Raw genomic sequence first — 20542 nt, 5'->3', positions numbered from 1 at the left:
CGCTTAGCAGAACAATAGAGAAAAAATCTGGGGTAAGCTTGCAGTTTTTGTTCTGATAAACAGGTTGTTCTATGTTTTTTTATTATTTTAAAGATTTCCCTGCTAACTCGAATTTGAGGCTGCATTGGCAGTTGGTTATTAAGACAATCACAGGCCCGTACCCAGGTGTGGTGCAGGGGGTGCGAACGCACCGCTTCCACATCGGCCGAAGGTCCACTTTTGGATCCCAATGGACGTGCTATTTGTAGACAAAACTATAAAGCATAATCTAGATCACTCTGGTACGTAGCCAAATCCGACAATAAACGTCAGGTGGAGATACTGCAACGCATAAAAAAATCCCTTTTTATCCTTTCGGGGATGGTCAGATTTTTATCAGAAAACTCATTCCATCCCCCCCCCTCCCCCCGGAAAAGGTAGGTCCAGTTTTTCGGATTTCGCACCCCCCCAAGAAAACTCCTGGGTACGGGCCTGAATGATGTATTAAATCAAAAGAATCAAATCAAGCTTGGCTTCCCTGCCAACTGTAGATATTTTATTTCAGAGATTCAAGCAATAGTTGGCCAAAAATTACTAAAAATGTTGCCACCTATAGCGTTTTCGTTGGTATGATTTCGAAAGATCCTTTAAATAAAATAAGAATTGCGTGCCCGCTAAAATATATATATCTGAAGACCCGTTAAAATTTAAATTTAAAAAAAATTAAGTCACAGAGATGCTCATAGAATTGTCCTTGTAAAGAATTCTAAGGCCAATCGCAATGTAAAACTTTTTTTTCTCGGGTTTCATTCAAAATTGTTACATAAGCAGTACACCGACAGCTTGTTCCTTGTATTCAAACATTTTACACCAAAACTAAATGAAAAGGTTTCTCACTTTTAGTAACAATATTTTTTTACCGCCACCCACTTAAATTGCACGAAGTTTTAAAAAGAATATTAATTATTTAAAATGTTTTTAAAGTGAAAAATAGCGACAACAAACGAAATTATGCGATTATAAGATATGTTTGCTATTCATTGCAGAGAATGTTTAACCCCATCATCCTTTTCGGTCCCCTTAACAACTGTAAACGGGTTCCTTAAAAAAGGCTCTTTATTTATGTTAGTAAAAGAAATGACCTCCATGCACAATAACTGACCAACGTAACGTTTTATTTATTAATAGTCTTAAATTGACTTTATGACCATCTGCCTTCTCTAAAGTCGCCACTAGCATTCATAGTAGTATGGTTGCATCGTGGACGCCGATACAACTCATGGCTACTGGGGTAAGTAAGAGTTTGGTGTTCTGAACGTTTTCAGAGCCCTTAGAAATTTCTTTACTTCGCACGAATCCAAAGAAGTTTAATCATTCTTCCTTCTTTTTTTCTAAAAGTGATTACTGTGTTCCATTCATTCCTTTTTTCTCATGATTTGTCCATCTGAGAACCCGAAATATTGAATAATAATTCCTTAGTAAAAATGATTCTCGTACTGAAACACATTTATCTTATTTGTTAGTTCTCAAACATCATAATGTTTAGGCTAAACTCGTGCAATTTTAATGAGTCGATTTAGTCATTAGCTTAAGTGAAGAAGTTAGAGAAGTTTTAACTTTTGAAGTGAACTTACAGTGTAGAATCCTTATTAAATTTGTAAGTAAATTTGCACAAAATCAGAAGTGACAAAATGCTATACATTAACGTCTAGAAAACCCCCCCCCCCCCATTTTTTATCCTTAAAATAAGAAAAATAATATAGGTTTGTGAAGGAAAGACAAATTAGAAAATAAATGTTTTTTTTATCTTGCTGCTTTAGTGAAAGAATATACACAGAGACACAAAATCTGATTGGCTTTAAAACAACTTCATAAAAATTTACAACATAGCTTGTATTTACTTCTAGTTCTCTGTTCAATATCATACAGTAAATGTTGGGAAATTCGCGAACACTAAAAATTCGAAGTCAGTTCTTGGGCCTCAAGGTTTTTTGGACCCTCCAAAATACTACTAATTTACCAATATATATACAAAATAACTACAAAATTCCCGCTGACGGTTTAAATCGCGGATTTAACCGTTGGACCCCAAGACCCATGAATTTTCCAACATTTACTGCATATACATAACAGAACAGTCGACATAAAGGCTTGACACCTGCCTCAAAGACCCAGATTAAACGCTAGAGTCGCACCGTTCTGGTTCGGTAAAGTTTCGACCATAGAGTATTTCACAATTAACGTTGAATTTTTGTTTGTTTGTTTACTCTAATTGGTATGCAGTCTAACAATAAAGTCAGAGCGCACGCTGCTTTGTTTTAATCAGTTCAAATTATGAGGAAAGAAAGCCTAGCAAACTAACAAAGCCTTCTCGGTGGAGACCGCGGTGATCCTTGATACTAATCCCTCAGATACTAATCAGATACTTTAAAAGGTCGGGGGGGGGGGGGTACTTCATAAAAAAAATTTAAATAATAAAAATACCTATTTACCGAGCAAAATCAACTAGTATCGATGGAAAGGCTTTATATTATTGTTTCTTAAATTATTTACAGCAACTTGTTAATGTCTGATCAGAATACCTTGTCTGGTTTAGACGCTTGCGTATTTCTATGCAATACGCAAGGAAATAGCTAAAATAAACATTTCTATACCGATTTAGCGCCAAGATATAGCTATATTTTCAAACAGCAAACGTCTAATTTTGTACTTTTTGACGCTGATATAATGAATGTTGTCGACGGTGAAGACCACCCAAATGGAAGTCAGGCTTGGTTCACGCGCTTGTACGTCACGCTAGCTACATCAACTAAAGTAACTGCGTTACATGGCAACAATTACGAAGAGTTAAAGCCCCATTGGCAACCAAAGCGATTGTTGTTGTTTTGAAATAGCGCTATTGTCTTTCTAGCGATTTGATTGGAGGACTATAATACGCATAATTATTCACTACCGACACACTCGAGGTGCATGTTTTATCTTGTTTTCGCCGGTGAAGAAAGCCAGTATTTAGGAAGACAAGAACATAACGTAAACTACCAAGCAATGCGTGCTTCAGAATAAGGATCATTGACAAATAAAGATTGATGTCATCGGGAAAGATGTTGGTTTATTCCACGCGATTACTCAAACTCAGACTATTCTTTGTTTTATCACTGATTAGTACTATAACCTGTAATTAAAACTTTAGGTTAATAACCATGAAGCGAGAAGTCGAGGAGAATATATGCCGAACACATAGGAAGTATATATTTCGCTGCTATGATTTGCAAACTCGACTCACGGCAAAACTTCTACATATTGTTTGTTCCTCTTGCATTTTCAGGGTTGCATCAAGGCTCACCTTTGAATCGAACCTGATATTTTCATTCCCTATATATGTGAATTAGTGGCTCAGAGTCTGAGAAACTTTGACTTGCAGGAAAACTAAACCCAAATTCCTTTGTAGTCGTTGTGATTGTTACACACAATGCGTGCAAGATTGTTCTTATCTTGTGTTAAATATACTCATAAAATGAAAAAGGAATTCTGTATTGTTCTTGGACGTCAGTGAACGGTAAATACAAGTTTCACGAACCATTTTACATACTTCAATTTCCCGTGACCTTCGGCTCGAGGTGATAAAACCGCTTTCGTACGACATCGTACGACATTTTAGCGAAGCGCTAAAATAGAGCCTCGATCTGATGTAGGCTTGGTTGCTTATGGGCCTTTAAATATATACTGGATTCGAATTGACCGGGATAAAATCATCCGAAAGAAGGTTTTTTTTTCCTTTGAGATCTGCAAAATTTTTTGGACCAGTTTTTGATCTGTTCAAACAAAAATAAAGAAAAAAAGTTTTTACCCAGCTGCTATTTATACTAACAAATCCAAGTTTGTTCCCCCGTATATTTTATTCAGTTGTATTAAAATATTTGTATTTGTGGGATCGCCTTTTGAATATTTCACGCAGTAATATCTGAAATAGAAATTTAGCCTAAATCCGCAAAATAACGCAAAAATCGCTGTAAAAATATTTTGACGTATTTCCCGACCTATTCTCTAATTATATGCAGAAATTGAGTAGTTTTGAAGTTTTTTCCTATCAACAATTACCCCCCTTGCTTTTAGTTTGTGTTTAGTATCTGATTAGTTTTTGTTTAGTATTTAAGAAATTTTAGTATCCAAGATCACCGAGGTTCAATTCTAACATGTAACTTCCAACCAAAAGAAATAAAGCCCCTCCTTTTGCAAACGAATTTTTATTTAATTTTATTCAGATACACAAAAGGTTTTTTATTTTCCTTAGGAGAAGAGAGTCGTGTTTCTTCTCAGCCTCGTGGCATTGTATTTTGGGCTTGGGATTTCTACAAAACATCCGCACTGTCCCACAGGTATGTGTCCAACGCCATGTTACAGTATACTACTATGTATAATACAGCTCTGTGGATTATAGGATTAAGTCGTTCCAGAAAATATCACCCCTATTGAGGGGGTCTGAGGTATGACCCCCAACCCCTCTGGAATTTCCAACCCCATGGAAAAAAAATAGATACAGTAACTCAATGGGGGGGGATATTTTTTGGATCTACACATTCTGTCAGAAGCCTAAAAGTAAGTTGAAGCGTCTAACAGGCGAAACTTTAATCCTGTGAACTATCCGCAAGTCATACGTACCTATTTCGACATGAACAAAATCATAGCTCGCGCACTCACTAAGAAACTTGTCACGACTTGAACTCTACACCTATCCTGGTTCCAGAGCCTCGAACGTCTCTCTTTTTAGTGGCCAGCGAGGTTAATAAATAGAAAGACGTTCGAGTCTCTGGAACCAGGGTACTCTACACCAAACTAAATTTAAAAATCTCAACGAATAGCCGAGACGTAAAATTGCAATACGCAGCATAGCCGTAGCAGGCCTAGAATTAGGGACCTTAAGACGGCAACGTGGACGACGACGGCAGAAAACAATGGGATTTGATTCAGAATTCAATAGCAGCACGTGAAAATGCATTCTGTCTGATACATTTCAGCCGTTTTCCATAAAACCACGACGTGAAAACTCCAACTTTCACGGTCAATTGAGGACGCGGACGTTTGCCGTGTTAACTCCCCTAACTACGTTCGCTGCTGTAGAAATAATGTCCTTGGTTTATTTTTATCTATCTCTTGATCGCCAAGCGCGAACACATCTTTTTCGATCTCGGTGTCATAGCCGTCGCCGTCGTTCTTGCTTAAGGTCCCTATTATTGGGGGTAGGGGGTGTGGCACGATACAGAAACATCAAGAAAACAACGGGAGTTTCTCTCATCCTTATTGGCTTACTTCACAAAACCTTCAAGGTGGCAACGGTAGTTTGCGTCGTATCAGATACTACATTTCTTTCATTCTTTTTGAATTCGAGACTTTGAAATTGTTCCTGACCGCCCTTATTCCCATTCACTTTTTTGGTTGATAGATAACTTGTTATTGTTTTGTTTGTGGCTTAGAATGCTCTGAGTCATTACTGACTGGAGATGGTCGAGTTCCGGACTCGGCAATCACAGCAAGACGTGTTTTCAGCTCCCAGTATGGGACGGCTAAAGCACGTCTGAACGTTGGTGGCTTGCATAGTAGTTGGTGTTCGTTACGCCCGTATGAAAACGAATGGCTGCAAATCGATCTTGGTACCTTAAAAACCGTGAATAAAGTAGCCACACAAGGGATAATACATCACTATCATGCATATGTCACGCGCTTCACGCTTGGCTACAGCCGAAATGGGGCCTATTGGATGGATTACCATCAAAACAACACGACAAAGGTATGCTGTCTGTCTGTCTGTCTGTCCGTCCGTCCGTCCGTCTGTATGTATGTCTGTCTGTCTCGGTCTTTTTCTGTCTGTATTGTCTACCCTATAGTCGGTTGTTTTATTGCATTCTTCTGACCGTCTTTTGACTTTGCAGACATTCGACGGTAACGTTAATGGTAAAGACGTCAAAGAACACCTTCTTGTCCCTACACTCGCCGCCCGCCTCGTTAGATTTAACCTCTTGAAATATGTGGGCCATCTGTGTATGAGGGTAGACCTCTATGGCTGTGAATGTGGTAAGTCATACACTAGTAAGAAAATCCCTCAGGATCAGGTGCCACTCGAAATTCGTAGCATACTTGGCAAGTATAACAGAGTCCCCGGCGAATTTCAGCTTTTTACTTATATATGGTTGCTTGGGCTCCTTATGGCGTTATACTAAAAAAGTCTTTGTGCACAAAGATTGGAATATAAAAGCCGTTTCCAGAACAATAATCCCTTCTCCAAATAACGCAGCCCGGTTAGAAGTGCATACAATAGGCTTTGTCGAGTCTACTTTGTTAAAAGGACCTGGAATGCCAGCGGGAGTTTGCTTTGTTTAAGCCTAATTTTTGCCTCAATTTCGACAAGACCACCATTATCTGGAAAAGAAATATCGTCGAATATTGCTGTTACGCGTCTAAAGGCAAGTGTATCTTTGTGTGTCTATGTTTGCTGCAGCTCTCGACTGTCCCTATGCCCTTGGGTTGGAGGACGGTCGTGTGCCAGATAGCGCACTAAGTGCATCAAGCTTCATCGCTCCTTATGATGCCACCAGGGCGCGTCTGAACGGAGCTTCAAGCTGGACAGCACTTGATAACGACAAGAACCAATGGCTGCAAGTCGACTGGAGTGATGTTGCTACGGTAACGGGCCTAGCAACCCAAGGTGGCAGTAATGGCGCTCAGTGGGTGTTGAAGTACCAACTGAGTTACAGCGACCGCGGGGAGGGCTGGGTCGAGTATCGGGATGCTGGCTTCATAACGCCGAAGGTTGGTTTAAAGAGGAAACATTCTCTGTGTGATGAAGGGGGCATTATTATCTATCTTATGAACCTCCCTCCCTGTCTTCAAAAGAGCTGCACGAAAGTAGGGACGATAGCATCGTGACTGGAGGGTATGAAAGCGAGAAGAGCTTTCTTATTTATTAAAAAAAAATCGTTCTTCTGTGATTGCCCAAGAAACCAATTTCATGTCAATTTTGTCAGAGGCGTCAACTATTGTTATTTGATAGGGTGACGTTAAACTTTTCAATTCAAAGACTTGTTCAGGTTCAGAGCTCAGGGCCGTAGGAGAGAGGATGGGGCACTGGGGGGCATTTCCCCCCCCCCCCCCCAATATTTTCAAAAATTACAAGGAAATAACCAATAGGGGCGTGGCTGTACCCCCTCCCTAATATTTTCTTAATGTTTCTGTATTATGCCCCCCCTCCCCAATATTTCGAGGCCTGCTACGGCCCTGGAGCTGTTCAGGTTCTATACTATAACTAAAAGTTCCGTATAATGTTACTTTATCATAACTTTTTCAGGGGCTGCTAGTATGACAAGATGAAAAAAGATAGATAATTCTAATCTATTTAAAATCGCACAATCAATATGAATCATTGTTCATTTTTCAGATTTTTATCGGAAACAACGACACAAACACCATCAAGAAGTATGGCCTCAGTCCTACTATCGAGGCTCAGTACATACGCATTTACGCGATAACTTGGCATGGTGGAATCAGCATGAGAGTGGAGCTATACGGCTACATGTGCGGTGGGTATAAGAGTAGAGCTATACGGCTACATGTGCGGTGAGTATAAAAGCATAGATATACGGCTACATGTGCAGTGTGTATAAGAGTACAGCTATACGGCTACATGTGTGGTGAGTATAAGAGTACAGCTATACGGCTACATGTGAGGTAAGTATAAGAGTACAGCTATACAGCTACATGTGCGGTGAGTATAAGAGTACAGCTATACAGCTACATGTGTGATAAGTATAAGAGTACAGATATACGGCTACATGTGCTGTGAGTATAAGAGTATAGACGGCTACATGTGTGGTGCTATACGGCTACATGTGCAGTGTGTATAAGAGTACAGCTATACGGCTACATGTGTGGTGAGTATGAGAGTACAGCTATACGGCTACATGTGAGGTAAGTATAAGAGTACAGCTATACAGCTACATGTGCGGTGAGTATAAGAGTACAGCTATACAGCTACATGTGTGATAAGTATAAGAGTACAGATATACGGCTACATGTGCTGTGAGAATAAGAGTATCAGTGTAATTGTACATATGCGTCTATGGCATTAATGAATGTGTTAATGACTGTGTGGCTTTTGTAAGATAATCGTTCGCGTGTTTCAGATTGCAATAGAACAAGCGTCAATGCTGACTGGCTGTTTTTGAAATCACTGCCCAATGCTCATGCGTCAGTCCTTATTCCCAATCAAGCATTAAACCATATGTCCATGTGTCTTTGGTTCAATGCATCGAGAGACAATTCGCTACATACACTCGTATCAATCGCTGAAACTAGCGACTATAACGCGCTGATTGTCATGACAGTGGACAGCGGTCGTGTTATTAAGATACACAAGCACAATAAGGAAGTGTAAGTACCATCATTATAGAAACTCGCACAATGCCTCAACACTGTCAGAGGTCTCGAGGCGTCCGCCTAGAGGGTGTAGTGATGGGAGTCTGCCGCTCGTAGAGCTTTGACTATAAGCGCAATAGCTCTTAAGAACTAGGCAAAGTCCCAATGTCCTGCGTCAAAAAGCTTTATCATAGCTTTACCACTTAGGATCTTTTTGGACTAAACATGCAGACAGAACATACAGACGATAGTAAGATTTCGAGGAAATTGCATGAAACGTGTCCTTTCCCATTTATATCTTATCTTATCTTATGATTTTCTGTGGTGAAACAATAGCTTTTACTTGGCTTATGGTTCCCACATAAAATTTACCTGAAAAGCTGTATCTTACGCTATAATGTTGTCTTGGACCAAATCTCTAGAATTTTTGACATTCCACGTGCACTTGCCGTTAGGTGTATAGTCCTTTTACGGAGCATTACATAAAGAAACAGCGAAACAAGTGAGGGGATTAATTGCCAAAGTTGCCCCCATCATGGAGGGGGGGGGTCCTATTACATGTTATTAATGACCCATAATGTCCGTCTACTTCCCCTAGTACCACGTTTACAACGGGTGACCCAGAAACACCCCCTCTATAGTCATGATTTCATTATCCCGAGAACGTCTTGGACAGAAAAAGAGTCTTATTAACTTTTGTTTTTAAAAAGTTTGACGTTTATTTCGACTGTTAAGTGCATGTCGCGTAGCCAATGCACAAGGGCGTTACGGGGGGCATCTCATAATAAAGGTCACAATATAACAGGGGAGGCGAAAGGGGAGGGCACTTTTCTAAGCGAATATTTCTTTATATATTAACTGTTTTTTTAACCAACGGGTTATAGAGGTACTTATGCACCCGACAACAAATTTGTTGAACTGTTTAAAATCCCGTGCAAAAAAACCCTAGGTTATTCCCAGCGTTCTTATAAATAGGGCTTAATAATTAAAAACCACCACCCCCCCCCCACCACCACCCCGCTGAAACCACCAGCCACCCCTCCCCCTGAAACCCCTACCCACTCCTCCCCCCCCCCAAACTTAAGCCCCCCCCCCCCCCCCAGTTATGGGACCACTCCGCTGCCTCAGTATAATTCTTCATACATTTTCTGTAAATCGCCTTATAATGACACCTCATTAATAAGAATATTTTGTGGACCCCGGGGGGATCAACTGATACTGACATACTGTTTATCCACAGGCGAATCACAACACCATACAATCTCCATTCCATGGATTGGTATCACATATGTGTCACGGTGAACGGTGTCAATGGAACCATAGAGTTGTTTTTGAACGGGGAGAGTATCTTGGCTGCCAATAATTCAGAGTGGATGCGCCCGTTCACAGGGCAACTTTCAGCAGTTTTTGGACAAGAGCAGGAGAGCTATGGAGCTGGCTTTCAAGCTAATCAACGATTTTCAGGACGAATGAGTCGACTAAATATCTGGAGCTATATTGTGTCTCGAAGGACTATCAGAGAATTGTCGACAAAATGTGCTACATGTCTGGGAGGGAACTTGCTTGCCTGGAGAAATGTTATAAGTGATATACACGCAGGCGCCTCACTCGTCAGGAGCTCATGTCCTTTGGGAAAAGGTGAGGTCTAACAAATTTTATATTCTTTTTCTGCTCAACATTTGTCAATGATTTTTTGCGTATTATTTATTTTCGTCGGTATTTTCCCCTTTTAGAGAGCTTTTAGAGAGCTAAAATTCACTGAGATCAACACATTTAATTTCCTTTCTTCGTATTCCCCTTCCCCTCTTTGAGATTGTGTATCATGCATCAAACCTCAGTCACGCCAGCCTTAATGTTGACACGGGAATAAGTGCCTGGGGGTTAATACAGGGTCTGGATGGGGTTAACCGACTAGCGACAAACGGCTTAAAAAGTGCTTAAAACTGACTACCGACAAAACATGAAAATAACTAGTGACCAAAAAATAGCGCGACTACCGACATTTTAATATAACCGGTAGTCTTTACTTCCATCGTCAATCTATTTAATTTCATTTCCTGTTGCATCAACATTTCAGTTAATTATTAACCCTTAATTAAATTATTATCAAGAAGCTATTAATTACTAATCAATCCTAAATAATGTTTAATCTTGTTTATATATGAAATCTGGTACAAAAGCAAATACTAGCTTAGATTCACCGACTACCGACAAAGACCGATAATACTTACCGACTACCAACAAATTATGGAAACTTTAACTAACTACCGACATACAGACCCCCCCCCCCCCCCCCCCCCCATCCAGACCTTGTTAATAAAGCATCACCTTGATTCATGTTGCTAGGACAACAATGTAAGAAAAAAGGTGTTTTTTTTTATTTCTTTTATTCAACCTTGCAATCGTTAACTATTAAATCAACAGTTTTAATAGGAATAGAATAATATATATGCTAAACAGGCTGGTCCGAGTTTCCCAAATATTCAAATCATCTGGAATCATCTGGAATCATCTGGAATGTGTGTTTCGATAGGCTCCGACTGCCTGGGAGTACTCAAGAGAGGCTACAAGTCCAATGGTTACTACATGCTCACTCCTCAACGTGACCAATACTTTACGGGGTTTTGCGACCAACAGACAAATGGTGGTGGGTGGCTTGTCGTGCATAACAGGTTTGACGGCTCCGTGAATTTTAGCCGTGGAATGGATTCTTACCGTCTCGGCTTCGGAGTTGCGTATGGAGAGTTTTGGCTCGGCCTCAATAAAGCTTGGACAACGTATCGGTACGACTTAGCCTCCCTCTTTCTCCTTCCCTTCCCTCGTCGCCTCCCTTTTTCTTTTATTCTCTTCACTTCCCTTAAAATGAGTATGAATGACTTTGATGGTTAAAAGCCTCCAAAAACTCGACATTTGTGGGCATCTTTATGCAACGTTCAACTTTCAAATAAGAAATTTAATTCTGTCGTCTCTGAACCCCTCTCCCCTTCCACCTATAGGTAACGTTTAGTACCCAGATCAAAAATGGTGGTAGCCTCAAATTTCCCAATACAGTATCGTCATAACCGGTTGTAATAATCAAGGTCGTTTATCTTATTTTTAGATCCCAAACAGCCCTGATAGAAATCAGAAGACGGGATCACGAGGGGCCAACATACTCGGCCTTCGATGCATTTCTTGTGAATCACGAGTCGCAACATATAATTGAAGGTGTAGGAACGTACAGTGGTATGGCCGGCGACTTTATGACTGGTCTTATTAACCATCGCTTTCGAACAAAAGACAAGGATGGCTTGAATGATTGTGTCAAAACATACAAGACACCAGGATGGAACGACGGCATTTGCCGTGAAAGCTCCTCAAGTCTCAATGGGGAATACTCAGATATATCGGCAACAGGCAATAATAGAGGCATATTTTTTGATACACTTAACTCTCAATATTCGCAAAAAGAAGCATCGATGAAAATCAGAGAAAGAACGGGTGAGTTGTTTTACGTTAAATATAAACAATTTGTCAAGTTCAAGGGTATGGCTGTCAAGGGTCAGTCATTTCCCTGGAACTCGATGAAATAGCAACCTCTGGTCTCCAATTTCTCATAGAATTCTGTTTTGGAGCTGGCAAGGGTCAGTTCCCACCCAAATAAAAATAACTAATAGTCTTCTCCCTTACCATTCGATTTAATTATAAGGATATGTGATATGTTTGCAATAAATCTTGGCACGGGCCAATATCATTGCAATTACGTTTTATGTAGTGCTCATTTCCTTGGGTTCTGGTGTTGCACATGCCTGGGGTGGGGCGGCTCGTTTCCTTCGTCACTCGCAATTGGCGTCTATGTTGCCCTTACCTTTACTGGGCCAATTCTATTAGCTTTTGCGAATTTATTTGTCATCATAGACAACACTAGTTTATTATCTGAGTTGTATTGTTAATCAGTAATAAACTGAATAAAGCGGCTAGGAGGTCAAACTCCTAGCCAGATTCAAACAAATGATCGCTGTAGTTCTTGCCCAGTTAACAGAGCTCAGGATGTGCATCACCTCTCTTATTATTGATTATTGGGGGATAAGGCCTCTCTGATTATTGACGATTGGGGAATAAGGCATAAATAAAACATAATTTCAATTAAAGATATATTTCTCTCTTTCCTTTGTTACTGTACTACGGAAGTCTCTCCTGCTACTAAACTACTACATTATTATCATCACCATCGTTATTGTTGTTGTTATTATTGTCATCATCATTGTCATCATTAACTTTAGTTGCTTTAGAGTACCTTTTTTTTCTACAGAGATTGAAAAGAAGTACGCCCTTTCGTTCCCTGGCACAAGTCCAGAGGACTATATTTTGTACACAAAGGTGAAAGGTTTCAAAACGTTTTACGTCTGCACCTTCATCAAGTCGGCCATAAGCCAGAGACGTCAAGGATTATTTGGCTTTTACAGCGTGTCAAGTATTCTCACCTTATCGATTTCAGATGGTTCTGCATTTTACTTGGATTTTAGTGATGAGACAATGTAAGTGTTAGAACCTTTCCTTGCCTAATTACTAACCTACTTACGTTACATGCATTTTTACATATAGATATAATTATTACTCGTTCACTCACCCACCAACCCACTCACTCACCCACCAACTCACTCACCCACCCACCCACTCACCCACCCACTCACTCACCCACTCACCCACCTACTCACTAAATCAATCAATCACCCACTCACCCACCCACCCATTCACTCAATCACTCACACACCCACTCACCCACCTACCCACTCAATCACTCACCCACTCGCTCACCCACTCTATTACCAACTCACTCACCCACTCTATCACAAACTCACTCACTCAACCACCCACTCTCTCAATCACTCACCCACTCAGTCACTCACACACTCACTCACCCACTCAATCAATCACCCACCCACTCACTCATCCACTAACTCACTCACTCAATCACCCACTCACTCACTCTCATCCAACCACCACTTATTCACTCACTCACTCAATCAGTCACTCACCCTCAATTAGCCACCCACTCACTAACCCAATCATTCACTCACGCACTCACTCACCCACTCAATCAATCACCCACCCACTCACTCATCCACTAACTCACTCACTCAATCACCCACTCACTCACTCTCATCCAACCACCACTTATTCACTCACTCACTCACCCAGTCACTCTCATCCAACCACCACATATTCACTCACTCAGTCACTCACCCTCAATTAGCCACCCACTCATACACCCACTCAATCACCCACTCGCTTGCTTGCTTGCATACATACTTTTTGAAATAATCAACTTTTTCTAACAAAATATCCATTTTCAGAACCATCAATTTGGCGACGCCCATGGTGAACGACTCTCGATGGTCACACGTCTGCTTTACATGGAATAGTGCTGATGGTAAATGGAAATTCATGTTCGACGGGGAAACTATCATGGAAGGAACCGGACTGAAGTCAGATTTTATTGTTACCGATGGGTCATTAATGATTGGACAGCTTCCAAATAGAAATGGTGTTCCAAAGCCAGACTATGCCTTCTCCGGACAGATAACATTATTTGACTTCAAGGCAACCAGTCTGACTTCCAGCTGGAGCAAAGCAGGTGGCTGTGAGCTCATCCGGGACTCGTACATCCCCTGGAACCTAGCAAGGCATTGGACGCACGGCAATGTCGACACCTTACCAGTTTTTATGTGTAATTTGTTTAAGGGTAAGTGCAGATGAGATCACCCCAAAAATTAAGTGGTGTCAGAATCAGGATCTTGTAATTTTTTTTTTTTTTTTTTTTTTGGGGGGGGGGATATATGGAAGCCAAACATCTACAAATTCTCCACACGTTATATGTTTTACTGCCGCTTCAGGAAACTCTGAATTCCTTCCTTAAAGCTATAGCATCACCGATTTACTTTAAGCAAAATAGGAACGTGGTGGGATGCGGGTGTTGAATAATTTGCCAAACTCTGACGAGTTCTTGAAAATACCTGTAAGGGCATTGCACATTACTAGAAAGTGAAAGCTCGAAAGAGCCATTGCACATCAGCCAAGACAGACAATACATTATCTTATACACACCGTATGAGATTATGATAACTAAAAATGTGCTTGACAGAGAAATTGCACAAACAGCCTCAATAATAAACAAATTTGGTAGACTTTGAAGAGCATTGCACCTTACTGAATAGTGAAGCCCGAAAGGGCATTTCCACATTAGACAGTAAGAGCTCGAAAGATTCATTGTACATTAGCCAAGACAGACAATACATTACCTTATACATACCGTATTTGATTATGATAACAGCTAAAAATGAAATAATAGTAGAGTAGCCGTCTGTCCGTCTACAGCTCTTATTTGTCTTAGTTCTCTAGCGTACCCAGGATTGGCTGAGGGGGGGGGGGGGGGGGGAGGGGGCGCCCATAGTTAACATATGAAAAACGTATTCATATTTGAAGATCCTTTAATTAAAAATGACCGCCTTTTGGCAGCCAAGGGCCCTGTGTACGCGCCTGACGTGTACTGTTGTTCTAACTAAATCTAACTGTCTGACATTGACTGACTGGATGAATGTGGATTTCTCTAAGGCAATGGCTTTGTTTGTTAGTCGCTTCCTCTGCCATTCTCAGAGATGGATCAAAAGATTTTTTCAGTGGATTCAAGAACTGCCCCTTTTAAGCAAAATATTTATTAGAATTAGCGACAGACAATGGAGGACTTGGAAGACTTTATAAGTTATACTGCTTTCAAGAATTTGATCATCATTGAAATAATCTTTATCCACCACTCTTTCCCTATCCGACCTTAGTGGAAAGATTAAAAATAGTAGAATTAAGTGCCCCTCTCGCGCATGATGTGATACTGAAAGCTGCTTCTGCTTCTTGACTTCACGTGTTCATTTGCAGTTAAACACAAGTGGAGACTGGCGAAGGATGGCAGTGGAAATATCGAAGATGCCTCATCGACAGCTCCTCGCGCCGTCACCACCGACAGCATATCCACAGAGTTGAACTCTATCGACACGGACAGTAATGGTTGGGTAAACCTAGGGGACTACAGCCAGACATGTATAAAGTCGCCCGACAAGTGCTTAGGTGGTATGACGGTGTCATTTTGGATGAAGTATCCAGGTGAGCGCATTATTCAACAAGCTGACACTAGATATTCTAAGTTTTAACTCCTTGGCTTTTTTTAACAGGAATTACACATTTTGAGTTTTAAACTCCGGCTTTTAGCAGACTTGAAAGTTGAAAGAATTAATTTTTAGCATATCTAGGGAGCGCTCCCTTGATATGCTAAATTTTTAGCATATCAAGGGAGCGCCCTTAGACGACATGAAGTATATTGGGGTGTCATTGATTCTCTGCAACAGATGTTTTTCTTTTCTTTGTTTAGTATAACCCAACAACAACAGCAAACATAACAGCAAACATAACAGCAAACATAACAGCAAACATAACAGCAAACATAACAGCAAACATAACAGCAAACAGAACAGCAAACAGAACAGCAAACAGAACAGCAAACAGAACAGCAAACAGAACAGCTGATATAACAGCAAACATAACAGCAAACATAACAGCAAACATAACAGCTGAGATAACAGCAAACATAACAGCAAACATAACAGCAAACATAACAGCAAACATAACAGCAAACAAATACAGCAAACATAACAGCTGATATAACAGCAAACATAACAGCTGATATAACAGCAAACATAAGAGCAAACATAACAGCAAACATAACAGCTGATAAAACAGCAAACATAACAGCAAACATAACAGCAAACATAACAGCAAACATAACAGCAAACATAACAGCAAACATAACAGCAAACATAACAGCAAACATAACAGCAAACATAACAGCAAACATAACAGCAAACATAACAGCAAACATAACAGCAAACATAACAGCAAACATAACAGCTGATATAACAGCAAACATAACAGCAAACATAACAGCAAACATAACAGCAAACATAACAGCAAACATAACAGCACGTTGTTGTTGTTGTCGTTGTTGTTGTTGTTGTTGTTGTTGTCGTTGTATTGTTGTTGTTGTCATTGTTGTCGTTGTGTTGTTGTTGTTGTCGTTGTCATTGTTGTTGTTGTTGTCGTTGTGTTGCTGTTGTCGTTGTTGTTGTCATTGTTGTTGTTGTTGTCGTTGTATTGTTGTTGTTGTTGTTGTCATTGTTGTTGTTGTTGTCGTTGTGTTGTTGTTGTCGTTGTTGTTGTTGTTGTTGTCGTTGTATTGTTGTTGTCGTTGTGTTGTTGTTGTTGTTGTCATTGTTGTTGTTGTCGTTGTGTTGTTGTTGTTGTTGTTGTCATTGTTGTTGTTGTCGTTGTGTTGTCGTTGTGTTGTTGTTGTCGTTGTCGTTGTCGTTGTTGTTGTTGTTGTTGTTGTTGTTGTTGTTGTCGTTGTATTGTTGTTGTTGTTGTCATTGTTGTTGTTGTCGTTGTGTTGTTGTTGTCATTGTTGTTGTTGTCGTTGTGTTGTCGTTGTGTTGTTGTTGTTGTTGTCGTTGTTGTTCTTGTTTTTGTTGTTGTTGTCATTGTTGTTGTCGTTGTGTTGCTGTTGTTGTCGTTGTTGTCGTTGTTGTTGTGTTGTTGTTGTTGTTGTTGTTGCTGTTTAAATACACATTTAGCACATCTGGAAAGTACCTTAGGACTTCTATTGGGTCATAAGAATGCTGTGTTTTGAAGCCCCGCCGGTCGGAAAAGGAGTCAATGGGTTAAATTGAAAATTGTGTAACTACAATGCTGCAAATCGAATGCCGGTTATTCGGTTATCCAGAGTGCGACTAGTTTGTTGCATATCGGTTATTTGATCAAAGCATTGTTTGCAAGACAGGATAGTTGCATAACAGTCGGTCGCCTTGTGCTATTGCAGCTTTTCTTTGTCTCCGTCTGTTCACTGGAAAAAATGGTAAAAAATGTTCAAATATTTATCCAGTTAATCATGTGCTGGGCTTTCATTGAAAATGATAAACTTTTCATAACTCTCTTTTTGATTTCACGTAGAGTTCATCCACTCTCGCATACTGGATTACAAGAGGGAAGAGACACTGCACCTCCGGAAAATGTTAGAGCCTCTAATGGATGAGGTTTCGGGGTTTGAGCTCTGCTATCGTGCGTCAAAACACGGCTTTAATCCTGCGGACTTCTACAAGACGTGTGAATCCGATGTTTCGATTAGCGCTACTTTGGTAATTGTCAAGGTCAAAGAGTTTGTCTTCGGTGGTTTGCTGGACGTACCATGGAAAGGTGATAATAACTACTTTAGACCTGACTAGTATTGACTGCCTTCTCCCTCAGCGAAAGAGTCGTTATGGAAATTCACAAAGCTTTTCCGTACCTCCTTGCTGTTTGCACTCCACTCCTGGCATCTTGCACTCCAATGACGCGAGTTCTTTATCTTAAAAGTTTTTGACCCGGCTATGATTTCTTGCATTTTCAGCCAGCAATCCTAATGGTATGATAGACACCCCGACTTCATTCTTGTTCAGCTTAAAAAGTCCTATCGGTTGTGCTCCCTTCAAGATCTATCCCAAGTCGAGGGCCGAGGCCGCGCGGCACGTACCCGTGTCCGGCCCAGTTTTCGGACGGGATGATTTGCATATTGGCAGCGTGTCATTAAGTGATCTTGGTCAAGTATATAATCTATCCAAAGTGACATGTCCAGGCCTCTCTTCTCCTATGTCACGCGAAGAGGCTAGAAAACTTCTTGCAGGGACTTACTATTTTCAGCCAGACGAGATCGAGGTTTTCAAATATAAAGGTACGTGGATAACAGCGCTAGTTATTTCAACAGAAGAGGTAATACCCCATCCCCTATTTTAGCATTTAAGGAAGAAGAGGGGAGGGAATAAGCTGCCCCAACCCCCTTCTGAAAATAATGGCCCCGGCCGTATATAAGAAGCATGTCTGTTTTGAAGGACCCTGGGGAGTGGCGCCCTTCCGAGTCCGAAGTCCGAAAGATACAGATGTGCGACACAAGTGATTAGACGATGACTCGTGCCATTTAATTGTGCGCACGCTGATGTTGAGTATGTCGAAACTCGTCTTGGGGCCTATGTTAAGCCGGCTTCTGTCCTACTAGCCAAGAAAAGATAGAAGGGGGAGCGCGTGTGTAAATCGCAAGCGATAAAGGAATCTCGTCCCTTCTTTTCCCTCCTTATTTTCGAGTACATTTTAGAGCCGAGTACATTATTATCATTATTTGCCATTTCTATTTGTAGCCAAAGGTCTCGATGTATTACAAGTATCCAATGCAAGCTTTATCGGCCCAGATGCTGGCCCCAAGCTTTTTATGGATTCTTTCGTAGACGTTCTACAAAAGCTGGAAGTTTACTGCTGTAGCAGCGCCTGTATCAAGACCTTCTATATTGAGTACAGCACAGATAACGAGACCTGGGCCTCTTATCCTTCGGACCATCAACGAATGGTGAGCCGTTAATACTCCAGGAGCGGCGGGGCCCAGGGGCGGATCGAGGAATTTATAATGGGGGGTGGATAATGGCCAGATAGAGCTAATAACTGATCCAGTGGTTTTTGATAGGTCACATAGATCTTAGATCTTTCACTTAAAAAGGGGGGGGGTGGATATCCTGAAATTCGCGCGTTTTCCGCTAATGTTTGTAAAGGCGGTTTATTATTTGTTCACATTTTATAGTGATTTGAAAGCTATTTGACATTTGGCGACGCATGCGCAGAAAAAAAAAGAACTCTGGGGACAAGATTCGGAAAAAGATACTTTTATGAGTTCGAATTCTATGATATTTCATATCTACTAAATAGAAGCTTTTTTTATGTACTATAGCCTGTGGGAGAGCCCGGGATAGGCTGGGATAACAACAAGTGCTTTTATCAGGGACCTTTGTAGTGATTTTAAGTATTTTCCATCCTCTGTTCAACAAATGCTGAACATCCAACTGAGAGAAGCCCATAACATTTTGCGCTAAAAATGCGATATATTGTCAATAATGTTCTGTTTTAGATATTTCATCATAAGAGATCGCCCGGGGACACTACAGGGGTTGTTTATACCCTTCTTCCTCCCTTGTCCGGAGCTCGCTATATACGCGTAGTTGCGACCGAGTGCTCGCCTCCTGGGCAATGCTGCGCTAGCTTGAAGTTCCATAAGGCACTTGAAGGTGAGTGTTTAACATACCGAGGGAGAAGAGTGCAAGTTCCATAAGGTACTTGAAGGTGAATGTTTAATATACCGAGAAACAGTGCAAGTTCCATAAGGTACTTGAAGGTGAATGTTTAATATACCGAGGAAGAGTGCAAGTTCCATAAGGCACTTACGGGTGAGTGTTTAACACACCGAGGAAGAGTGCAAATTCTATAAGGCACTTACGGGTGAGTGTTTAACATACCGGGGAAGAGTGTAAGTTCCATAAGGCACTTACGGGTGAGTGTTTAACACACCGAGGAAGAGTGCAAGTTCCATAAGGCACATACGGGTGAGTGTTTAGCACACCGACGAAGAGTGTAAGTTCCATAAGGCACTTGAAGGTGAGTGTTTAAAATAACGAGGGAGAAGAGTGCAAGTTCCATAAGGCACTTACTGGTGAGTGTTTAGCACACCGAGGAAGAGTGCAAGTTCCATAAGGCACTTGAAGGTGAGTGTTTAACACACCGAGGAAGGGTGCAAGTTCCATAAGGTACTTATGGGTGAGTGTTTAACACACCGAGGAAGAGTGCAAGTTCCATAAGACACTTACGAGTGAGTGTTAAACACACCGATGAAGGGTGCAAGTTCCATAAGGCACTTGAAGGTGAGTGTTTAAAATAACGAGGGAGAAGAGTGCAAGTTCCATAAGGCACTTACTGGTGAGTGTTTAGCACACCGAGGAAGGGTGCAAGTTCCATAAGGCACTTACGGGTGAGTGTTTAACGCGCCGAGGAAGAGTGCAAGTTCCATAAGGTACTTGAAGGTGAATGTTTAACACACCGAAGAAGGGTGCAAGTTCCATAAGGCACTTACGGGTGAGTGTTTAACGCGCCGAGGAAGAGTGCAAGTTCCATAAGGCACTTACTGGTGAATGTTTAACACACCGAAGAAGGGTGCAAGTTCCATAAGGCACTTACGGGTGAGTGTTTAACGCGCCGAGGAAGAGTGCAAGTTCCATAAGGCACT

The 20542-nt window shown here is 41.0% G+C and overlaps 1 protein-coding gene across 4 annotated transcripts in view; it reads left to right on the top strand.

Annotated features, from left to right (window-relative positions):
- Window positions 1–410: 410 nt before the first annotated feature.
- The window catches only part of LOC5513116, a 60411-nt gene continuing 40279 nt past the window's right edge, over window positions 411–20542 (top strand). For all 4 annotated transcript variants that reach the window (XM_048726784.1, XM_048726785.1, XM_048726783.1 and 1 more), the window contains exons 1-17: window positions 411–1270; window positions 4271–4355; window positions 5451–5764; window positions 5907–6048; window positions 6473–6783; window positions 7409–7550; window positions 8154–8400; window positions 9626–10023; window positions 10919–11168; window positions 11486–11865; window positions 12677–12902; window positions 13722–14110; window positions 15298–15522; window positions 17419–17661; window positions 17855–18175; window positions 18636–18841; window positions 19394–19550. In XM_048726784.1, the coding sequence (XP_048582741.1) occupies window positions 1229–1270; window positions 4271–4355; window positions 5451–5764; window positions 5907–6048; window positions 6473–6783; window positions 7409–7550; window positions 8154–8400; window positions 9626–10023; window positions 10919–11168; window positions 11486–11865; window positions 12677–12902; window positions 13722–14110; window positions 15298–15522; window positions 17419–17661; window positions 17855–18175; window positions 18636–18841; window positions 19394–19550 (4078 nt within the window). In that variant the 5' untranslated portion in view covers window positions 411–1228. The remainder of the gene's footprint in view (window positions 1271–4270; window positions 4356–5450; window positions 5765–5906; window positions 6049–6472; window positions 6784–7408; window positions 7551–8153; window positions 8401–9625; window positions 10024–10918; window positions 11169–11485; window positions 11866–12676; window positions 12903–13721; window positions 14111–15297; window positions 15523–17418; window positions 17662–17854; window positions 18176–18635; window positions 18842–19393; window positions 19551–20542) is intronic.

The sequence above is a fragment of the Nematostella vectensis genome, chromosome 4, assembly GCF_932526225.1.
Source record: "Nematostella vectensis chromosome 4, jaNemVect1.1, whole genome shotgun sequence".
Lineage (NCBI taxonomy): Eukaryota > Metazoa > Cnidaria > Anthozoa > Actiniaria > Edwardsiidae > Nematostella > Nematostella vectensis.
Note: the sequence above shows the minus strand (reverse complement) of the source record. Positions and strands in the feature narration are given on the sequence as shown.